This window comes from Chenopodium quinoa, unplaced genomic scaffold (genome assembly GCF_001683475.1).
Source record: "Chenopodium quinoa cultivar QQ74 unplaced genomic scaffold, ASM168347v1, whole genome shotgun sequence".
Taxonomy (NCBI): Eukaryota; Viridiplantae; Streptophyta; class Magnoliopsida; order Caryophyllales; family Amaranthaceae; genus Chenopodium; species Chenopodium quinoa.
In genome coordinates, this window is record NW_018743047.1 from 310,019 (window position 1) to 329,919 (window position 19,901).

General features: G+C 34.6%; 1 protein-coding gene across 2 annotated transcripts; it reads right to left on the reverse strand.

The window, feature by feature from the left end:
* Nucleotides 1–206: 206 nt before the first annotated feature.
* On the reverse strand, nucleotides 207–19,724 carry LOC110730665. Of its 2 annotated transcripts, XM_021910483.1 has the most exons (8): nucleotides 19,222–19,724; nucleotides 14,551–14,943; nucleotides 9,747–9,820; nucleotides 9,254–9,643; nucleotides 5,570–6,893; nucleotides 3,134–3,228; nucleotides 2,800–2,941; nucleotides 207–1,405 (listed from the first exon to the last, which is right to left on the reverse strand). In XM_021910483.1, the coding sequence occupies exons 1-8, from the start codon at nucleotides 19,460–19,462 to the stop codon at nucleotides 756–758; spliced, it is 3,309 nt and encodes a 1,102-aa protein (XP_021766175.1). In that variant the 5' UTR covers nucleotides 19,463–19,724; the 3' UTR covers nucleotides 207–755. The 2 variants fall into 2 exon arrangements, with proteins under 2 accessions (XP_021766175.1, XP_021766177.1); XM_021910485.1 differs by lacking the exon at nucleotides 19,222–19,724 and having other exon boundaries at nucleotides 9,747–9,828; nucleotides 14,551–14,698.
* Nucleotides 19,725–19,901: the final 177 nt, after the last annotated feature.

Consider the following 19,901-nt stretch of genomic DNA (forward strand, 5'->3'; position numbering starts at 1 on the left):
TTATACAGAAAGGGATAAGCATAAATAAATTAAAGATATGAAAATAAATAAATTAAGAATCAAGGGTAAGCAATCAATCAACGACATTCCCTCAATAAATAAATAAATAAATAAAATAAAATAAAATTAATCAATGACATTCCAAGCACCTAATGTGACCCGACTCATCAAGTCATCAACCGTCTTAAGGTTTGGAGAAACACCTAAGAAGAAAAATGGTTACTTTTGTGAACTTCATTCATAAACATCAGTGATACAATACAATATAGGAGCCTATTAGTAGCTGTATAATATTACTATACCAAAATGAGAATTCTGCTGAAGATGTTCTTTCGAATGCCCCACAAATCTGAATTCTGTTTCCTTCCCTATTTCTATTCAGGTAAGCAATACTCTAACCTAAAGGCGATAATAAATAGAACAAACTGAGAACATATTGAACAGGAAATACTGGTAAATGTTATAGATATTGGAATAGGGAGTGTGGAGCAGGACACATCTCTTTCATTCCTTCAAAACCTTCGAACATTCTATTCTTTCATATAGTTGGGGAGACATCATATACATTACCAAACATAAGATGTCAAGCAGCCAGCAGCCTAGTTGCGCAAAATAGTCCCCCACCCCCTGCAGCCTTCCCAACTTCATCCTCAATGCTTTGATCAAAGGGAATTCAGATTTACTGAAAGAAGTCTTCCAGAACATGGGTGAGGCACTTCAGATAAGACACATCTCCATCTTGTAAGGCTAAGCTCTCATTTGGGCCACTGAAGATCTTCAACACTGCCCTCTTGAAGCTTCCACGATCCTTCAGCTATCTCATTTAAAAGCTGGTCCCAATTCCAGCCGGAGTAGCCCCAAAAGAACCACAAGTCAGTAGCAGACAGATTTCCTGCTTCAATATCCTTAATTTTGCCAAGTGTTTCCAATTGATCAAGGAGATAGACACCGGGTAGAACTTGAGGGTATTGATTGTTGAAAGAAATCCTCGCCAAGGAGACAAGAGGTATTTCTGGTTGAATTACTGGGCCCCCAAAAGAAACATGAGCCCCCTCAAGTACTTTTACATCTTGAAATCGAGGTAAAGAATCCCAGCTGGGGATAGGCTTGTTAACAATCAAACCTTGAAATCCTACACCATGTTCAGCACCCACAATGAGAATCTTGGCTTTGTTGAAAAGGTTTGAATCATCCAAGTGCTCAGTGGCAACTAGAAATGATCCAACAACGGGATTTGGTGTGATTGGCTTTTGTATTATCGCTGAATTTTGTAACTCTGCATTCTGCAAATTGGTTCCAAAATATTCATTTGTGACATCAGAAGTTTTTTTGGTATCTCTACTCATTGCAACTCTGACTTCATCATCTTGATTTTTTTTCTCTTCCAAATCAGCCCATAAGTTTCCTACAAATAAGTAGACAAAAATTGCATTATGACAATTGAACCCACTAACAGGTCTAATTACTTGAGTGTGAATATAATAATTCAAGAACAAGGTGAGTGTGCAATTAAGCCATAGATTAATAGTGTCTAACCTGTAAAATTATTACATCTTCGTTTAATAAAAGGCTAGTTGAACTACCTTCTTTCACTCAAGTACTTCGTAGGAACTAATAATTTAATAACTGCGTAATGGATTAAGGGTCAGTTAAAAATAGCACTTCAGACAGCGGAAGTGCTGTGTATTTCCCCTACTCTGCTAATGGAACGAGCCTCTGAGAGGCATTAACGTTGATGACTTGATGTTATAAACACAATGTCATTTGTTATTGGCGTGTAGCATTAATGCATGGTACTGATAACTGTCACAATGTCATGGATAGATAGGCAGATCACAGGTAGGTCATGGTTGCTGTGGCACGTTTTTTGGGTTTGAAGCTTATATACTTCATAGTGGATTTTAATAATTATATCAAAATACTATGATGAACATATAATTGTAGTTGTAAACAACAACAACAACAAAGACTTAGTCCCAAGATGATTTGGGGTCGGCTAACATGATCCTCATAACTCATAAGGAACCATCCAAATAGGAAAAAGAGCATAGAAAATCCAAAGATCATGGTTAGTGTTACGATTGTAGATGTAACACTAACAGAAATCTTTCCGTCAAAAATAAAATAAAATAAAAGCCTAACAAAAATTTTACACATCTCCAAATAATTGTAGTCAAATACTAACATACTACTTAGTGATTGCAATCAAAATTTTCCAGCTTATTTAATATCCAAACAGTACCTATTCAATATTATACTCACATAATAGCCACATACTGAACTCAAAGGAATAAACTCAAGCGAGCAAAGCTAGAATGAAGTAAATATCCGCAGGTGACTGGTAATAATGGTAAAGTAGAACTAGCGTCAAAACTATTAATTTTTACTTCGGCTACAAACAAGTATCCTGAAATTACTTAACTATACTCGGACTGTTAACAGTGCTTCAGCTAAGGACTAAGGTTATATAAAACATACTCCGTATTAATTTCATAGACACTACTGTAAGAGACAGATTCCAAATGTGTGAATCCCAAGGTAGCATGTAATAATATTTATTGATGTCAATAGGATAAAGTAAAAAAAAAAATAAAAAAAAATAAAAAAAAAAAAAAAAAATAACTCCTGTGTACCAAACCCTGGTTTTCACTTATGTTTGGTTATTATGACTTGTGTATCGATCTTTTTTTTTTTTTTTTTTTTTTTTTTTTTTGTTGTGTGTGTGGGGTGGGGGAGGGGGGGGGGCGTGTTGGAGGTATTCAATTACAAATTGTGAGATATGATAATATCTACGTATACCTTTCTGTCCGGCAAGATGGTCAGAACTACTCCCATGGTTGGCTATAAATTTTATAATGTCTGTAACCATCATATTTCCATCATAAACAATAGCAGTCTTCCTCTCTGCTGGAAATAGCAGCAAACTAGGATAAACTTCCTTCTGCAAGTTTTACACAAAATATGTCAAAATTAATATAAAGTTCCTTTCTCTTTTCTTTTCTTTCCTTTTTGGCCAATGCAGTTTTCACATTTCTTTACATGACAACCAAGGAAAAGAGGAATTTGGAAATGTAAAAGGCTCAAGCTACATTTTGTTAGTGCATAATATAACTATATGGATGATGGAACTTACTTGGCCCATTGATTTCAAGATCCAACTGCATTCATTCACCATGCAATCAATCGAATAAAAAACTGGCATCTTTGAGACAACATCCTTCAAGTTATCTGCGCCACATTAACATAATAATATCACTCTCTCCAACAAGATGTTCTGAAAAAGTTATATAGACATTCATAAAAGTCTTTACAAACAGAGAGTAATAGGAGATTTTCATCATGTGCCACCAAGGCTTATTGAAGTTCACCATGTTCCCTAAACGTTTTATGAATTCACCAAGTTTTTAAAATTTTGCATGCATATCCGAGGGTTTGGCACAATAACACTTTAGTAAGATGTTTAATTACCCCCTTTATTTTTTTGGGAAAAAATAATCCCACCCTTATAAATTCTTCTTCAAACGGTCTCCACTCTTATAAAAGTAGAAGTAATCCCAACTTTTTGTGAAACCTTCTTAAATTGAGCTATTTCACCGGTTACCAGATGTAACAGTCAACATTATGCTTATTTTCAAAACTTCCTCCGGCCTCCCCACCTCCCTCTTCGATCTCTCTCCCCTCATTCAGTACCCTATGGACTAACACTCCATTTTTTCCCCCTCTTTTCTTGCTTTCCATATCAATACCCTCATTCATCTCCCTTTTTGAAAGGCATCAGCTCAAACAACAACAAAAGCAGCAGCAAACTAAATTTATAAAAAAAACAAGAAGCCATAGATTAAATTTATACACCCAAGAGACCATAGATCAATAATTGAAAACATCACTAGTACAGAAAAATAACAATTTCAACCAAATCTTTAAACTAAAAAAGAACGATTTCCCAAATTATACCATAGAGGGAGCATGAGGGAAGTTGTGAGTCATAAAAGAAATTACTGTATCATTCTCTCTAATTATCAATTTGTTAGTAAATCTTGCCTGTTTCTACAATCAATGGACATGAAGATCAGGGGATTTTTATTTTTCCCCACTGCCCTTCTCATTGTCTTCTTGGAATAAGATTGGTCATTCCTTGGCAGGGGTGATATTGATGTGGTGATATGTGGGTTGTGCAGAAGGATGCGGTGGTTGTGGTGTCTAGCTGTCAGGGGTCTTGGACTCTGGAGCAGTAGAGAACGGTGAAGAGTGGGGCTGAACACAGCTCCCATTTGAGTAGGGAGATGGGGCTGTGTAGGGGGAGGAGAGAGAAAGGTGATGTGGACAGGAGAGGAGACAGGGGGGGATAATAATTTTAATTAAATTCATATAAAAATCTATACAATTAGAAAGAAACAAGTGTCACACTTGTTATGCTGGCAAACAACAGGTGATTGACAATTTTAAGAAGACAGCTCTTTTACAAGTTGGGACTGGTTTCATAAGACCATCCAAAAGTGGGATTATTAGAGGTAAATTTTCCTTTTTACTCCCTACTTATTTGATTCTGCACGTCTTTGACCATTGATATCTTTAGTTGTGTACTAATTACATTATAAATATTTGATAGATTGAAACTACGCATTGAGAGAAATCTAACAAGATATCACATGGTAAAAATTTTTCTTACATATGCATCACAAAAAATACTTATATGTCTTAAAACATTGACCACATGAACTAAAGAAGAGAGGGAGAAGAAAACCTTCACCAGCTTAATAGAGAGAAATTGAGGAACAGACTTAGGGCAGGTTTAATAGAATCGACATGCTATCAGATTTTAAATGAAGGATTTACTTACATTGTTGAGGATACATGATGAGTTTCAAAAAACATTATGTATTGTACATGGTGAAACCGATTAGGTCTGCCACAAAGGTTTGATCTCAGTGAATTAAAACATACAGCAGAGTGAACAGACTTTGACCATGACAAGTGTGGAAGGAGCCCATCAACTAGAACTGCAATCATGACTCTTTCTGGAGAATAAAGAACATTAGATCTGTCCAAATATACAAGACTGTACAGATTCAGTTCATAGGGTTTGGTGGGGCAAAGGAGATAAAAATTCTTTGGAGAAATCCAGGACGGTAATCCCGAGGAGCATTTGGCTGGAGAGGAATGGTAATCCTATTTACAAACTTTATCTTTTACTCTTTTAGTAGGTCACAGTATACTTCCTTGAATATCTTCTTATTCTTTTGTCACCATAAAAAACCTTCTTATTCTAACAATTTCAAATTCTGCAATATCAGACATAGAGTTACATGATTCCTTGCTTCTTCCACATATTTGTTTTTACATTTCATTTATCAACCCAATTTTAGTTCTTCTGAATAAAACTGACCATGCATTAGTTAGGATTACATCTTTTCACTCTGTTTAGGCATAGGATGAAGGAGCGAGTTGGGGATTGGAAAGTATTTAACGAAATCTGGACAATATTTAAAATGCAATACTCTGTAGATTATTTCGAGGAAAACAAAAAATTAAGACTTTAGCATTTACATATATGGAAAAAAAAAGATACCTGCCTTGAGAAAAAGCTTTTTGCTTTTTGTTTCAGACTCAACCATGTTTACATAGCCTTTCAAGGCCCGGTAAACTTCACGAACAATTAATTCCATTCTCTGACAAATTCCACACCAGCTACTGCTAAAAAGCACTATCACATCTTTATGCCATGCATTGAGTGCATCTTGAGCATTGGGCTCACCAGAACCAAGAACTAACTCAGAAAAAGTATCAGCTGTAACAACAGGGATGGAATCCTTTTCACGAAAATCAAGATTGACAAATGGAGGCTGTGGCATTTCAACAGATTTTCGCAAAGGTCCACTGCGTTGAAATGGAGTAAGGCTACCATTTAGAAATTCTTTAATAAATGCTGATAGAGATACAATATCATAACTTGCTTCTTCAGATAAGACATAATGTTGCTGGGACAATGGATCAATGATCACTATTCTTGGAACTTGTGAATCTTGAGTAAGAGATCTGAGAAGTTTGTAGTTACCATCACTAAAGAAAAACGAACCAGTAAAGGAACTTAAATGACGCCTAAGACCTGAAAATTCTGTTTTTCCTGCATTAGGTTGAATATCTAAATCTACATCTTGGCCAGATCCAAGTTTATGATCATTAGGAGACTGATAGGAATCCCCAATTTCAGACTCTTTAGTAGCAAAATCAATGGATACTTTCTTGTTACTGTACTCAGATGAAGCTTCAACATTAATAGGCTTATACAGTTGCTCCTGATCTACAAGGGGTGCAACTTCATCAGTAGAATCCTTAATTTTGTCATTGATACTTTCCTCAGAGGCAACAACTGACTTGATGGATGAATCCTGATTCTGACCTTTCAGAGAAGGTAACACATTTGCTATATTTATGTCTATCTCATCAGAAAGCAGTTGAAAACCTGCTTCTTTTGCAAGCGAGTTTAATTTCGCTTGCTTTCTCTGCCCAACCAATTTTGTCAAGATCTCATGTAAAGAGCCACTTTGCGAGGCCTCATTACCAAAGGTAACCTGTTGTCCTTCATCAATTATCATTATCGACATTTTATCATCCAATTTTATCTGAGAAGAAGGTGATACCAGAAACCTATGATTCTTAAACACGCTGGTTGACTCTTGATAAGTGTGAGGTGATCCTTTTGTTGGATCAATACTTTGCCAATCAGTTGGATGTGATTTCCAATACTGTAATGCAAGTTCTTTGAACAAACGAAGAGCTTTCTGACTACTTTCTCTAGTTTTTACAGAGTCTGATGTTCGATCTACAAAAAGTACAACTGATGGTTTATCAACAGCGAGGGCAGGTCTAAGGCCTTTTCCATCATCTGGCAGCTGCATATTATAATAAAACAAATCAAACAAAACTTAACAAGAAAGATGACCTTCATGTACTAGTCAGTTGATAAGCTACAAAACAGGTCAGTAGCAGTCATCGAACGCTTTAAAAGTAGTGCGGTTTCCAGTTGTCAGGACCAAATTTGACATGCATATGAAGAGAATTTGACAATAGAAGAAAAACATGGAACCTGATTTAATATTGGAATTAAATGACCTAAGTTTGATCCGACTCAGCTAGACCCGAAATTATATGAGGCTTAAATTGAATTATTATCCATAATAAGCTAATTGGAAACAGACATAAAATCAATTCGATCCGTACCCAACTCAATATACTCTTTACCTACCTGAATGAACTCGATCAGAACCTAAGCTAAACAATCGATTGTAGCCTCTACTTGTTATCATAGGACAACTAATGTTTGACAATCAGAGAACAGAGGTGGTATGTAGTCTCTCGAACATCAATTATAAGGAAAGGTTCAAGTAAAGGAAAAGAATAGAATGGGAAAGATAAAACTGAATGAAAAAATCAAAACCCTTTGGTCATCATGTTTTTTTGGTTGTGCTGGGATAGGATTTTGATGTTCCTATATGGTATTTGTTAACTAGGAATTAAAACCCATAAAACCTCCTTATAGCTATGAAATCAATCATTTCCCAAGTCCCCTCCTAGATCATTAGCCACAACCCTAACCGTTTGTTTATCTCCTATACTCTATAGACATAGCTTCCCCCATTCAAGGCAGCAACCATCACCATCTTTGATACTATGAATCATTTTCTCTTCACACTTTCTTTATCATCACAATTCAATTCAGTAGTATATGGTTCAATTCGGCCTTTAAATTTCAAATTGGGAAATCTACTTCAACCATTACCAATGAGCGGAACTTGGTGGGTTGCCATGCCTATGATGGAGATAACTGAGTGTAGAAGTACGAGTTGGTGAGTGGAACAATGGTACTGGTGGCATTAATAGTGGTCTTATAGGGTGGTGTACTAATTTTTAAACCAACTGCAATTTTTTTTACTCATACACAGAGTGCATTTTTTTCCCGTTTCCAGAAAATTGTAATATAAAATCAGCTTAAAAATTCAAAATATGCACATCTACAAAGAATTTCATGCATATTCAATTAAAAAATTGCACGCCAATCCTTATATAGTTATATGCTTTGCATACATATAAATCTTTTTCTATAATTGACATCCCCAACTGCCCGACCAAATGCCCCTTGATCCTTCCGTTCCTTCATACCTTAACTTTCATTTTTTTTTAGATAAATTATTATGTTACTCGGACTTGACACAGGTATGTGTCACTCAGCTATTTTGTGAAACATTTAGCATGATTTAAAACTAAAATGAAGTTGTCTAAGGTCCTGCCCATGTCTGACACGGATACTTGAGGTGAAATGCAGAGTCTGAGTAATATAGATAAACAATATAGTAGACTTCTTTTAAATCAAAATTAAATGATGGAAAACATATACATTGACAGTATCCCAATATCCTAATCAGAAATTAGATGGTTATTAACTATGTCGAAGCATTTTCATATTAAAAAAACTTAATTCCTGGTCAGATCCATACCAGAGTATGTTACCCATATCCAGGTCCAAGAAATGCTAAAAATTTCCATAAAATTGCACCTAAAAGGTTATTACACATCAATATGGTAAGTGGCAAAGCTCCCTACAAAGATAAATAAAGCTTTCAATTTGGTTAAAGCTTTGATCCAAAATAATTACTCATATATTCCAAACCTAATCGATTATTAGAGAGTGCAACATCCATCATAACTACCAAAGCATATAAAGTATGAACTAGATCCAAATCCTTGCTTCTTCACTATTTCTTTGTTTATAACCAGATAATTGTTAAATCAATGTGTAAAAAGCATCAAGGGGGCACCAAGTTGATAGGGGAGGATTTTGTTGAAAGAAGGTGAATACAAATATAAAGTTTATTATTATTATTATTTAAGGTGAAAAAGAAATAAGGTAACTAGTATATTTTCATGTTTTAAAGGAGTGCTGGCTGGAAAAAGTGGGAAGGTATTGTTGTGATATAGGAAGTTTATTGACAGACATGCACTTTATGAGAAATGGGATGTTTAATGGAGGACAGAGGGAGCCCTACTGCACTTAAAGCTCTGCTAGATTAATCAAATATAGTTCAAAGAATAGAAAATAACAAATCAACAATACTTCTTTTCTAATTGTATATGGTATAATAAGCATTCAAAATTGTGAAAACATCCAAGCAGCAAATCAACTGTTCACATGCATAGAGAGAAGGGGTACAGCATGAACATTCCAATAAGTTGATGATCCAATGTATGGAATTACCTCCATTACTGGCAGATCATGCATCTCAAGAGCCTTTTGAAGATGTATTTCATCTTTAAATTTCCTTAAGCAACTAGGACATCCAGTATAGGATATGATCACCGACCATTGATCAAAATCTTCAGCACCAAGAGTCGAAAACAATGACCTATCTGATACAAAGCCATATCTTTGTCTTTGAGGAGGAAGATACATATCTCTTGCCAATACCATGAACTTTGAGAAGAACGACTTAAATTTACTGAATTCTTCGAAGCTGCAGGATGTTCCAGATGTAGGCTGCATATCCTCATTAGTTGAAGCTGTCCTATTTTCAGCACTGTATTCTCCAACCCAAGGACTTTCACCACAAACATTTTGAACATCACAGTTCGTATCATTTTCTCCATCCTGTTAATAGAGGGAGAAAAAAATTTAATGGTTAATTGCTATGATAAACATTAAGTTTCACATCAATGTCATTATAACAAGTCATCACAAAACCACAAGTCACCTGAAGGTTTTTCTGACTTCCAGATACCAGGGTTTGATCAGTTTCTCTATTTAATTCCCCTGGAAAGTGACTGCCTGCAAAACTAGGTTTTCTAATGTGTCACTGAGCAATCATACATTATATTCCACATCACATATCAATACCACAAAATGCTCCTATACTCTATATAGATGGTGTTGCATAAGGATGGGCTTTCTAGATGAACTCATAAAGCCTTTCTTCAGATATACACATACAAAGATAATAAGATAACACATTTTTTCCTAGACAAGGAAGAAGAGGTTTATTAAAATGTCCATGCTTTCCTTTTAATTTAGTTATCATACGCCATTTGGTGACACCAACATAACACTCATGTTCACGACTTACTTCAAGAAAAAAAAATATGTTTATTAAACCTTGATCCTTAAGCCACAAAATGAGGCTTCACCAATTTATTTAATTGCCATCCTCCAACTTTAGGAGGTCAAATGATCTAGAATCACATCATAACAATCTATGGCTGATTCAATTTTAAAACAATACAGTCAAATATCGATGATTAACATCCAAATTTATCTGTAAAAACCCACCCCGACCCCCAATTAAGCAAGTGTACACATGTCATTGTGGAAGGGTACTATGGATAAACTACCTTGGCACCTTGAAATTTTTAAAAGAACCAAATAATGTTGGAAGTGTTGGTTACATGAGAGAGAAAGTAAGCTAGGATATAAATAACAGATATGATAAATTTTTTTGTGACAGTTCATAGTCTTGGGAGTGACCTGGCCACTCAAAAGCAGAGAAGTTGTTATTTTTCTAGGGTTAACTTTAATACAAATAAAAATCTCTCTCTATCTTCAATAATTTCGTCCCTTTCATAGCCTAATATCAATCTTGTTTCCCATATTCTGCATATTAATCTGATTTTCCAGATATGAACAAGTTTACTACATTACACTTTACACATAAGGATCTCATTATCTATAAATCTACCCACCAGATTTTCATCCATAAAGAATTCCTCATCTCCTTCCACAACATTAACTATTTTCCTAGCCACCATCAATTTTGCTTCCCTTTGCATGACTCCTGAGACCAGAGTGAAATTTAAGAACCACAACTCTGTAGTGTAATCGCACTAACAACTGCAGAACATAAACCATTATTCTCTGTAGTATGTACACATCTATGAATGTGTTCCACCCTGTACGATAGATACGATCGGTATACCGGGAAGCCTTATTCATAAGATCAAATGCCACAAATCAATTTGGCTTATCCAAAGCAATATAACATGTTTATCTCCCATGCATATATATACATGCAAATTAGAATTGATTCTACAATGTCTACAGTTAATCTCAGCCAGAGAAGGATGATCATCTATAAAATATGTTTGTACCCAAAATAACAATGCCTTAACCTTGTAAAATTATGCATGCTTTCCCACATTCAAAGCATCCATCAAACCTATAGAATATTATGCATGCTCTCCCACATTCAAAGCATCTATCAAACCAATAGAATAATGCTGGATGTTCCTTACTAAATCATGTAATATGAAACCGACTAAACAAGTTTATAACCCTCAATCATTATTGATGCCCACCCAAAAACATAAGGATATTGTATTGATGTATTGCCATAGCATACCATAACAATTATGATTTCTCTGTCTCCCACACACCAACTCACTTGTCACAAAATAAACACTAGAATTAAACACAACTAGACAAGTCGTCTGCTAAAGAAAAAACAAAATTAAAAAAATTTAAAAGAACAAAATAAATAAATAAATAAAAATAAATAAAATAAATAAATAAATAAAACCAATGGTTTCAACCTCAACAATTCTGAAGGGAAAAAAGCAAATAGCAACCTATTAAAGTAAGACTTTAGCTATAATTTCATGATCGAAATCTTTCAGCCTATCACAATGACAGTCATGGAACCACTTTTGTGGCCAATGCGGATTGTTTGTGGGTATTGCAACATAATAACACTGTCACATTGGTTTTTACAATGCGGTAGCAATGTGAGGAAGTGGACAAGACCTTGCTGGGTAAAGATTCAGCCCAAAAATAGACCCATCAGCTAAAAACCACCAACCATCCCAATCAAAGTATGAATAGCATGCCTAAGGTTTACCTTGGTGCCAATGTATTAAAAATCTCAAAGCACAGTACCTAGGTGTACCAAGGTACGCCTCTTTGAAGCACAGTTCAGATATGCCTCATGTGTGCCTTGTGCAAATCTTATGCATCAATGCATCATGCGCAACAAGTGTGCCTCTTTGAATGCACCTCTTCTTGAGCAATAAAAGTGCTCTTACCCATTCTCCTAGTGCCTCAACACCTAGACACTTTTTTATACACTGTTAGGCACTATGCATGGGGTTACTAATGGTTTTTTGAGCTAGAAAACAATTTAAAGAGACACACCTTGAGGCACACAACTTCAATTTTTACTCAATATTATTGATATTCATTGAGTGTGCCTCACATCGTTGAGGTGCACCTTGCGCATCAAGACCCCTATTGCCTTATTGCGCCTTGGAGTTTCTTATACATTGATCCCAATTTACCCTACATCACATCACCACAATCCTCCTCCCAACCCCTAAAAGGAAGGGGGCACAAAAGGTCATTCCAGGTTCAATAGGAGTTCACCTTAGTACTTAGCAGCTTAATATAGTGTGTTTGAATAAAGATAGAAGAATGAAAAGAAGGGGAGGGAGAGGAAGGAAAAGGGAGGGGAAAATGATGAGTTTTCTTTCCAAATCTCTCCATTGTTGGAGAAATCAATTTCTTACAATTTATTCCCTTCGGCCCTTTTTAGTTGGGAGGAAATGGGAGGAAAAGAAAAGAAAGGAAAGGAAAATTATGGCTTCCTGTTAAACAGAATTTCATAGGAAACTGACGGAAAATGGAAGGAAAGCTCCCTTCACAAAGTCTTCCCTTTCCTTTCCTCCCAAAATTGGAGGAATTTGAGAGGAAAAGAAAGAAATTAAATCTATCAAACTTAAAATTAGTTTTCCCTTCTCTTTCCTTCTGTCATACCAAACAATAGATTCCTCTTTTTTCCTTTACTAATATTAAACCAAACATTAGATGATATAGTTTATTTCCTTTCCCTTCTCTTCCTTTCTTTTTCTTTCCTTTACTAATATCGAACCAAACAAAGCCTTCATTTGTCTTTCCTCCAATTCCTTTCCTTCTTCATTTGTTATCCACATGAAAGATATTCCATCTCTCCATTTACCTTCCCTTCCTTTCCCTCCATTTCCTACAAATCCAAAGAAAGGGTAAGTCGTCCTAAACTTCCATTGGGTTTTTTCTTTTTTTTTTTTCCTTTTTTTATGATAAAGGAAAGGAAGGTAATCGCTAAGGTTAAACAAATCAATATGCTTCCGCCCCCCCCCCCCTCCCCACCCCATTAAACTGATTTAATATATGATTAGCCAAGTAACCTTTATTACAAAAGAATTTATGATTGTTAATACAAATTATAGCTCCAATTTACATATGCATAGCTTCTGCATCTGAATGATGGTGTTCAGATTTGGCATAATAAATAGAGAGAGAGAGAGAGGAATAGAAAAATTCAAATATGTGTAGCAAAGAATGAAAAAACAGAGGAAGAAGAACGAATAAAAAAATTGACTTCTCTCGGTTACACTATCTCAGCATTTAACTCAAACATGCTATAATAGCTAAGATAAGGTATTAAAATCAGTTTATTGTAATAAGTACTCCCTCCGGCCCACATTAGTTTTGACAATTATTATGGCATGTATTCTAAGTGATAAGCAGTTTGATTATCAATCGTTTTGTTATTTAAAAAGTAGATTTGAAAAGAGATGGTGGGGTACTATATCTTTGAAAAAGTAAAAATTATATGAGATAGTATATTTTGTTGAATGTGAAATAGTAAGGGACTGTAACTTTAGATAGTGGAGATGAGATGTATTAAATAATAGTACCATAGCAATGTCTTTCAAAAATTAGAAGTATAACAATAATTTGGGACAATTGAAAAAGGAAGGTGTAAAAATTAATTTGGGATAGAAGGAGTAACTAAATAAATACTACCTTTGTTTCATATTATTTGCAACATTCACTATAAATGGATACTACACATTATGTGTAACAAATGTTATGTTTCCTTTCTAAGTTGTCATTTCTCTGTATCTCTCTCCTCATCACATGTGTCTCTATCTTTATCTCTCCATTTAACACTCACAAAAAAATAAAAAATTTGGTTAGGAGTCCGTGTCAATGCCTTTGTTGCACATAATATAAAGCAGAGGTATTAAATTAAAAAAACTAGTAACAAGAAGCCAAATAAAAAACTAGGAATACTGTACTTTATCAGTGCCAGAATTAGATTTCATCAACGAAGGATTAATTAGTTCTGCAGTGAGGAAATAACACCAACTAAATTGCGTAATACTCCTTCCTAAGTCTTGTTTTTATCAAAAACCTATTCAAATTGATTGATTCTACAAAAATACTTTTAAACTTTCAACAATATAACCAATATAGGATCATTTATAGTATGAGGCAACTAGAATTGCTTGATCTCAAAGCCTCACAACTTAAGACATTGAAACATGCAAATAAAAACACAAATGCAAAAAAATCTAACCAGCAAAGAATAGGAAAAAACACTTGCATCAAGCTCACACAAATTCTCGCAGCCTCTCTTTTATTTGGAAAATCCACCAACTAGCCTATGATATATGATGGAGCACAGAAGTACAGAAGCACAGAAGCACAGAAACAGAAAAGGAGCAAAAAATCATGATTGTTTGACATACCTTGCGCAGTTCCATTGCCAGTCTGATCCACAAGCAACTTTGAGGTCCATCCACAAGATTCTAAGAGGACAATAGCCTTATCGGTTGATGCAAGAAACATCTCCATGTCCTTGGAATTGCCAATTCTCTTAAGAGGAAGGTCTACAGTGGCAAGTGACATTATATAATAGACAGAGGATAATATATCTCGTTCTCTGTTGATTCCCTGATACTTAAAAGACATGCCATGATGATAACAGAGAACTGTAATTCCCTCTGCAGCACCAAGAGAATCAGCCAGTGTTTTTTCAAGATTGCGGTATACAAGCATCAGCTTCAAGGAGCTATACATCTCTTGTTCTTTAGACAATTTCTGAGATACCTCATTCATCAAAGAACGAGACTCTCCACACCCTATATGAAAAAAACGAATAATTTGACAGTGTATACAGAAATCTATTCAATTACATAAGATTTCAAAAAGTAAAAGAATAAATAATCTCCAAGCCCAAAAAATAACAGAAATGCAAAAATAACATAGAACCAAATTCACACATTATTTACACAAACATCAGAAGGGTGACTATCAGACCTAAAGAATGATGATGCATTGACTAGATAATCTATATTCTATTACAGCTAACAGCCTACCATCAAGCCCTAGGATGAAACATGGGCTTGTTTTCTTCACAAAAATAAAAATGGACAATTGTTCAAACACATCGATTTCATATCTTTCTAGCATCTTTTATAAACACAGCTAAAAAATTTTTGCTCTATTTTTTCTAAAACCTTTCTTTTCTTTTACTCCTTCTGCCCCAATATAAAGCTTACACTTATCTATTGCACAAGTTTAGGAAGGTGAATAATAACAAGACATAGATTTGGTTGATCAAAGGTGAATATAAAAAAACAAGATAGTGGAGTTTGGTTGTTAAAAAACGACTAAAAAAAGGAATATAGTGTGGTTTGGCTGATGAAAAGTAAATAAGTAAATAGATTTAGATGATATTGGTCTTTTATTTAGGGACTAGATTTTTGGTTGAAAGGGAACTTTTATTTAGGGAAAGAAGTAGTAAATAAAAATGGAAAAAGTTTACACCAATTCCCACAAAGATACAATGCTAGATTGCTTACACACCAAGCTTCGGCATGATCTAATCGCAAGTTTTAACTTTGCCATGAATGAGTTGTGAAAGTTTAGTCAAAATTGAGGTTCACCGTTAAGGCACCTTGGGACTCAAAGTACCTTACCTTCAATGACACATAATGGGAAGGACTTGAAAAGTTGAAAGAAGCAAAAGCGATAAGAGAACAACCTATGGAGTCCAACCTTTCCACATCAATACAAATATTCTATCAACCACAAAGCACATGAAGATAGCTTAGTTTTCAAAAGAAAGGCATCCAAAATTTCACATGGACAGCAGCATTTCATCTATGATCTTGTTTGCACCTAAATAAAAATGCTAGACATTCGATGAAAGAGAGAGCAGGAAATGGCCACCAGAATATTGTTTTCAAAAGTGTCTAAACTTGCTTATTGCTTCTCCAAATCGTAAAACACCCAAATTGAATACATTACTCCTTAATCCTTGGGTGATCCATCCTAATTACCTGATTCATCTTTTTACATCATGTCCTATGCAAAACCACCTCAATTTAACCTCTTTTTCACAGCATTTTGGGTGTTAGTTTCTATCACAAGACATACTCCATACAAAGTAAAAACTTTGGTTTATAAAAAAAGTTGGGCGCCTTTGGGTTCCCTTAGTGAGTCTAGTCGAGCTTCATCAAATTCGCTTCACTTAGACAATAAAAAAGGACATGATCCATTTTTCCATGCAGCCTGCCTAACTCCTAAGGTTCACGATTTTACACACAAGTCTCAATTCCAAAATCTAACTCCAACAAACACATTACTTCAAAATATATATTTCAAGTGGTTTCTCTGCAAATAACTAATAATATGTGGTGATTAAATAAGTACGTAAGGTGCCTTTTGCTTTACGAAAAACACACGTGTTGAGGTTATAGGAAAAGCAAATCAACAAATGGTGTCAATTTCAACTTGTCAATTATTAAAATTATCACCGTCTTTCACGTCCTACTAGCAATCAAATCCATAACAAGCATTTTACATATAACAGCCTCCTCTAAATTGTTAATTGAATATTAATATTATAAACAAATTAAAAAGAAAAAAAAAAAAAGCGATTCATTTTTACAATAATTAGCCAGCATCAAAGTAAAAACAATTTCCCAGAAGAAAAAAAAAGTACAAGGAAATGAAATATTAATCATTCCATATATTGTTACTGACATTTTATCTCACAAAGCCTAGGCAACAGATTAGATTTTGGGTATGATTTATGTTATAAATTCTAGTAGCATTTGGTGGATACTATAGGTTACAAATCTTTCACTTGAATACTATTGATTATTTTTTAAAAGATTTATTAAATGGCTATAGTAAGCTCATAGTGTCGTCTACATCAGATCCGAAGATGTAATGGTGAAAGCAATCCTCCAAGTGAAAGTGAATGTGAACATACCATAAGATTTATATCTCACAAAGCCTTGAAGTAATTATATTCGAGAAAAATATAGTTCTTCTCTAACACCAATTCTCCATGTGAAAGTGAGTGTGACCATACCATAAGATTTGTATCTCACAAAGCCTAATTGAAATAATCATATTTGAGAAAATTATGTAGTTTTTCTTAGCTACAAAAATAAAACCATAGCAAATTATGCAAATCTCCATAGACTCTTCCTTCTACTCAAATCATACATAAATAAACACCCTAGGCAATTGAATTGACAAACTAGAAATGAATGTTTATAAACCTCAAAGTGCCAAAAGGGATAACATTAGGCTTCCAAAGTCCATAAAAAGAATTTTAAAAAATAAAGAGAACTAAGTTACTTCCTACGTTGTTTTTTACTTGATCTGCTTAACTTCTACACTATTCCCCACCCCTCCTTTGATTATCTTTTGTGAATTATTACCTCCGCTATCCTAACACTTACTCACTTTTCGTTTTCATCCGCTTTTCTAAGTTCTACTCACTTTTACTTTATTATTATATGATAATTTTTTGTTCACTTTTAATTATACACCACCTCACTTTGTAGAGCCAACTTTTATTTAATAAATCTCTTACTCTCGATCTCTCAACTCTTTAATCAAAAGTACCTACATCTACATGTATGGTTCCCATTTTTTATTATTCTTAGTTTGCGTAGATACAGTTAGTAAGACTCGACAAAACAAAATAGGTAGTATATGTAAAGAGAAACATATTCATATGGGATTTTGTTAGATTCGTCTCAAAAAGTATATAATATACTTCCTCTATTTCTATTTACTTGACTAACATTGTTAAAATGAAAATGTCATATTACTTGACTCATACTATATGTGGTAAACTTTTGGTGGGTAAATTCTCTAAGTTACCCTCAAAAAGTGCACATAAGGGCAACTTTTGGGGTAAGAAGGTAGGTCATGTGCAAAAAGGGCCACAAAACTACAATTTATCTCTCCTCTCCTTAAATATTGTGCCCATAGCTATGGGTCAAGTAAATAGGTTCAGAGGAAGTATAACTTTAATAATTTTACCTAAGGAGAACTAAAGGTTAAAGTTCTACATTGGCAAGCATGATAAATGAAACTGGTCGAGTAAAAAAGAACGGAGAAAATATTGTCTATCCCCACCTAGTCACCTATTTCCTACTCTTGAGCCCTGACTTCTTCGAAGGAGGATATATGAGAGCATCAATAACTAACTAGAAATTCTATAGTTTTTGCATCATTTGATGTTTAAAAGTGGTAGAGATGAGGGAATAATAACTTAATTACCATGGTGGGATAGTACATGGAATGGTGTATAAGCCCTGATCCGATGCAAGTGCCTCCCACAAATAAGAGTCCACACTCCAAAATAAGGATTCAGATTTGAGAGGAAATTATCATAACACTACCACTTTACCAGAAAGGAGTTTTTCGAGACATTAAAATCCAAAGAGGTCGGCAAGTAGCTACTTCCGTTCATATTTTGGACTACTAGTCGACAAACTAGAATTGAAACCACTAGATTGTCCCTCTTCACTTTCTCATGATTAACTGAAAAAAGGATTTTAAAAGCCTCTCTGACTTCTTAGAGACAATCTATGGGATACTAAAAGGAAAGATGAAATTTAGGAATACAAAACGATAGGGCTAAACAACTAATCAAGCGATGCTTTAATTGTTAGAAGCATTGCCCGAAAATAGAGAATTTAACAATTTGGTTGTAGTTTTACTTCATATCACAAGTCCTAAACTACTGTACCAGCTTATCAGATTCCACATTTGCTTTCATTTGGACAATAGCTTTCATCATTCTACTGTCGCATTCGATATATACGGCACTACAAGCTAACTATAAGCATTAAATGAATCTCCTATAATATTACTCCGAATTAGTTTCAAAATTCACAATATAAACTTTTCTCCTTCTATTTTGACCTACAATAATTTCCTAACTGTCCATTCACACCATAAACCAATCAAATCAACCATTTAACATTCAAATTTCGCCCAATTTATTGAATAGAATTCAAGCAACAATTCAATCAGTTCAAAAACAGCTGCAATTAATCGAACTATTGACAAATTCAAGAGATTAAAGAGATAAAAAGATAACATACAAGGGACAGTGATGAAGAGGAGAATATGAGGATGAAGACGAATCTGAGAGGAAAAATTCTTGGAAGAGAGTATCTGCCATTGGAAATTAGCAGTGTTGTTGGATTTGGCGTTGATTGTTGAAGACAACAAAGAAATTAACGCAAGCAAAGTGAATAATTTAAGCACCGCCATTGTTGAGGCTGCTAATTTACATGGATGTCTGCGACAATCGACATCGGAGTCTTCGAGTTTTCTCAGCATTTATACTCTTTTGTCCCGATTGGCGATTGCCAAATTACTATCGCACTAAAATTTGTACTCTGATCCCTCCGTTTTTAATTTTTATGCGCCTAAAGGGAAATTTTGTCTAAATCTACGTTGAAGATAAGATAGGGCATTTGTGAACAACTATCCATTTTTTTTTTTAATTTAGAACTATCCGAAGTTACAAAACGTTAAGGTGCACTACCCATTAACGTTTTCCGTCCAATTAAGACGTTATTGAACCTACTTTTTCACTTTTCTCACGTATCTTCTCTTTCCTCCCTAATTAACTTTCCGGGCTTGTCTAAAGGGAGTTTTGAGATGCATTTGCAAATACATATTCAAGGGCAAGCTGGTAAATTTGCATGCTTGAGTGGAAATCCACCTCACTTTTCGTTATGCTTTTTGTCAGCCCGTTTGCATAGGTATCTCGTAT

Excerpts from the sequence above, each read along its gene's own strand:
- LOC110730665 (XM_021910483.1), bottom strand. The coding sequence starts at position 19,462 with ATGCTGAGAAAACTCGAAGACTCCGATGTCGATTGTCGCAGACATCCA. Across the intron at positions 14,944-19,221 it reads CCTCTTCATCACTGTCCCTT|GGTGTGGAGAGTCTCGTTCT; the intron begins GTATGTTATCTT and ends TTTTTCATATAG. Across the intron at positions 6,894-9,253 it reads ATGATCTGCCAGTAATGGAG|CTGCCAGATGATGGAAAAGG; the intron begins GTAATTCCATAC and ends TATAATATGCAG.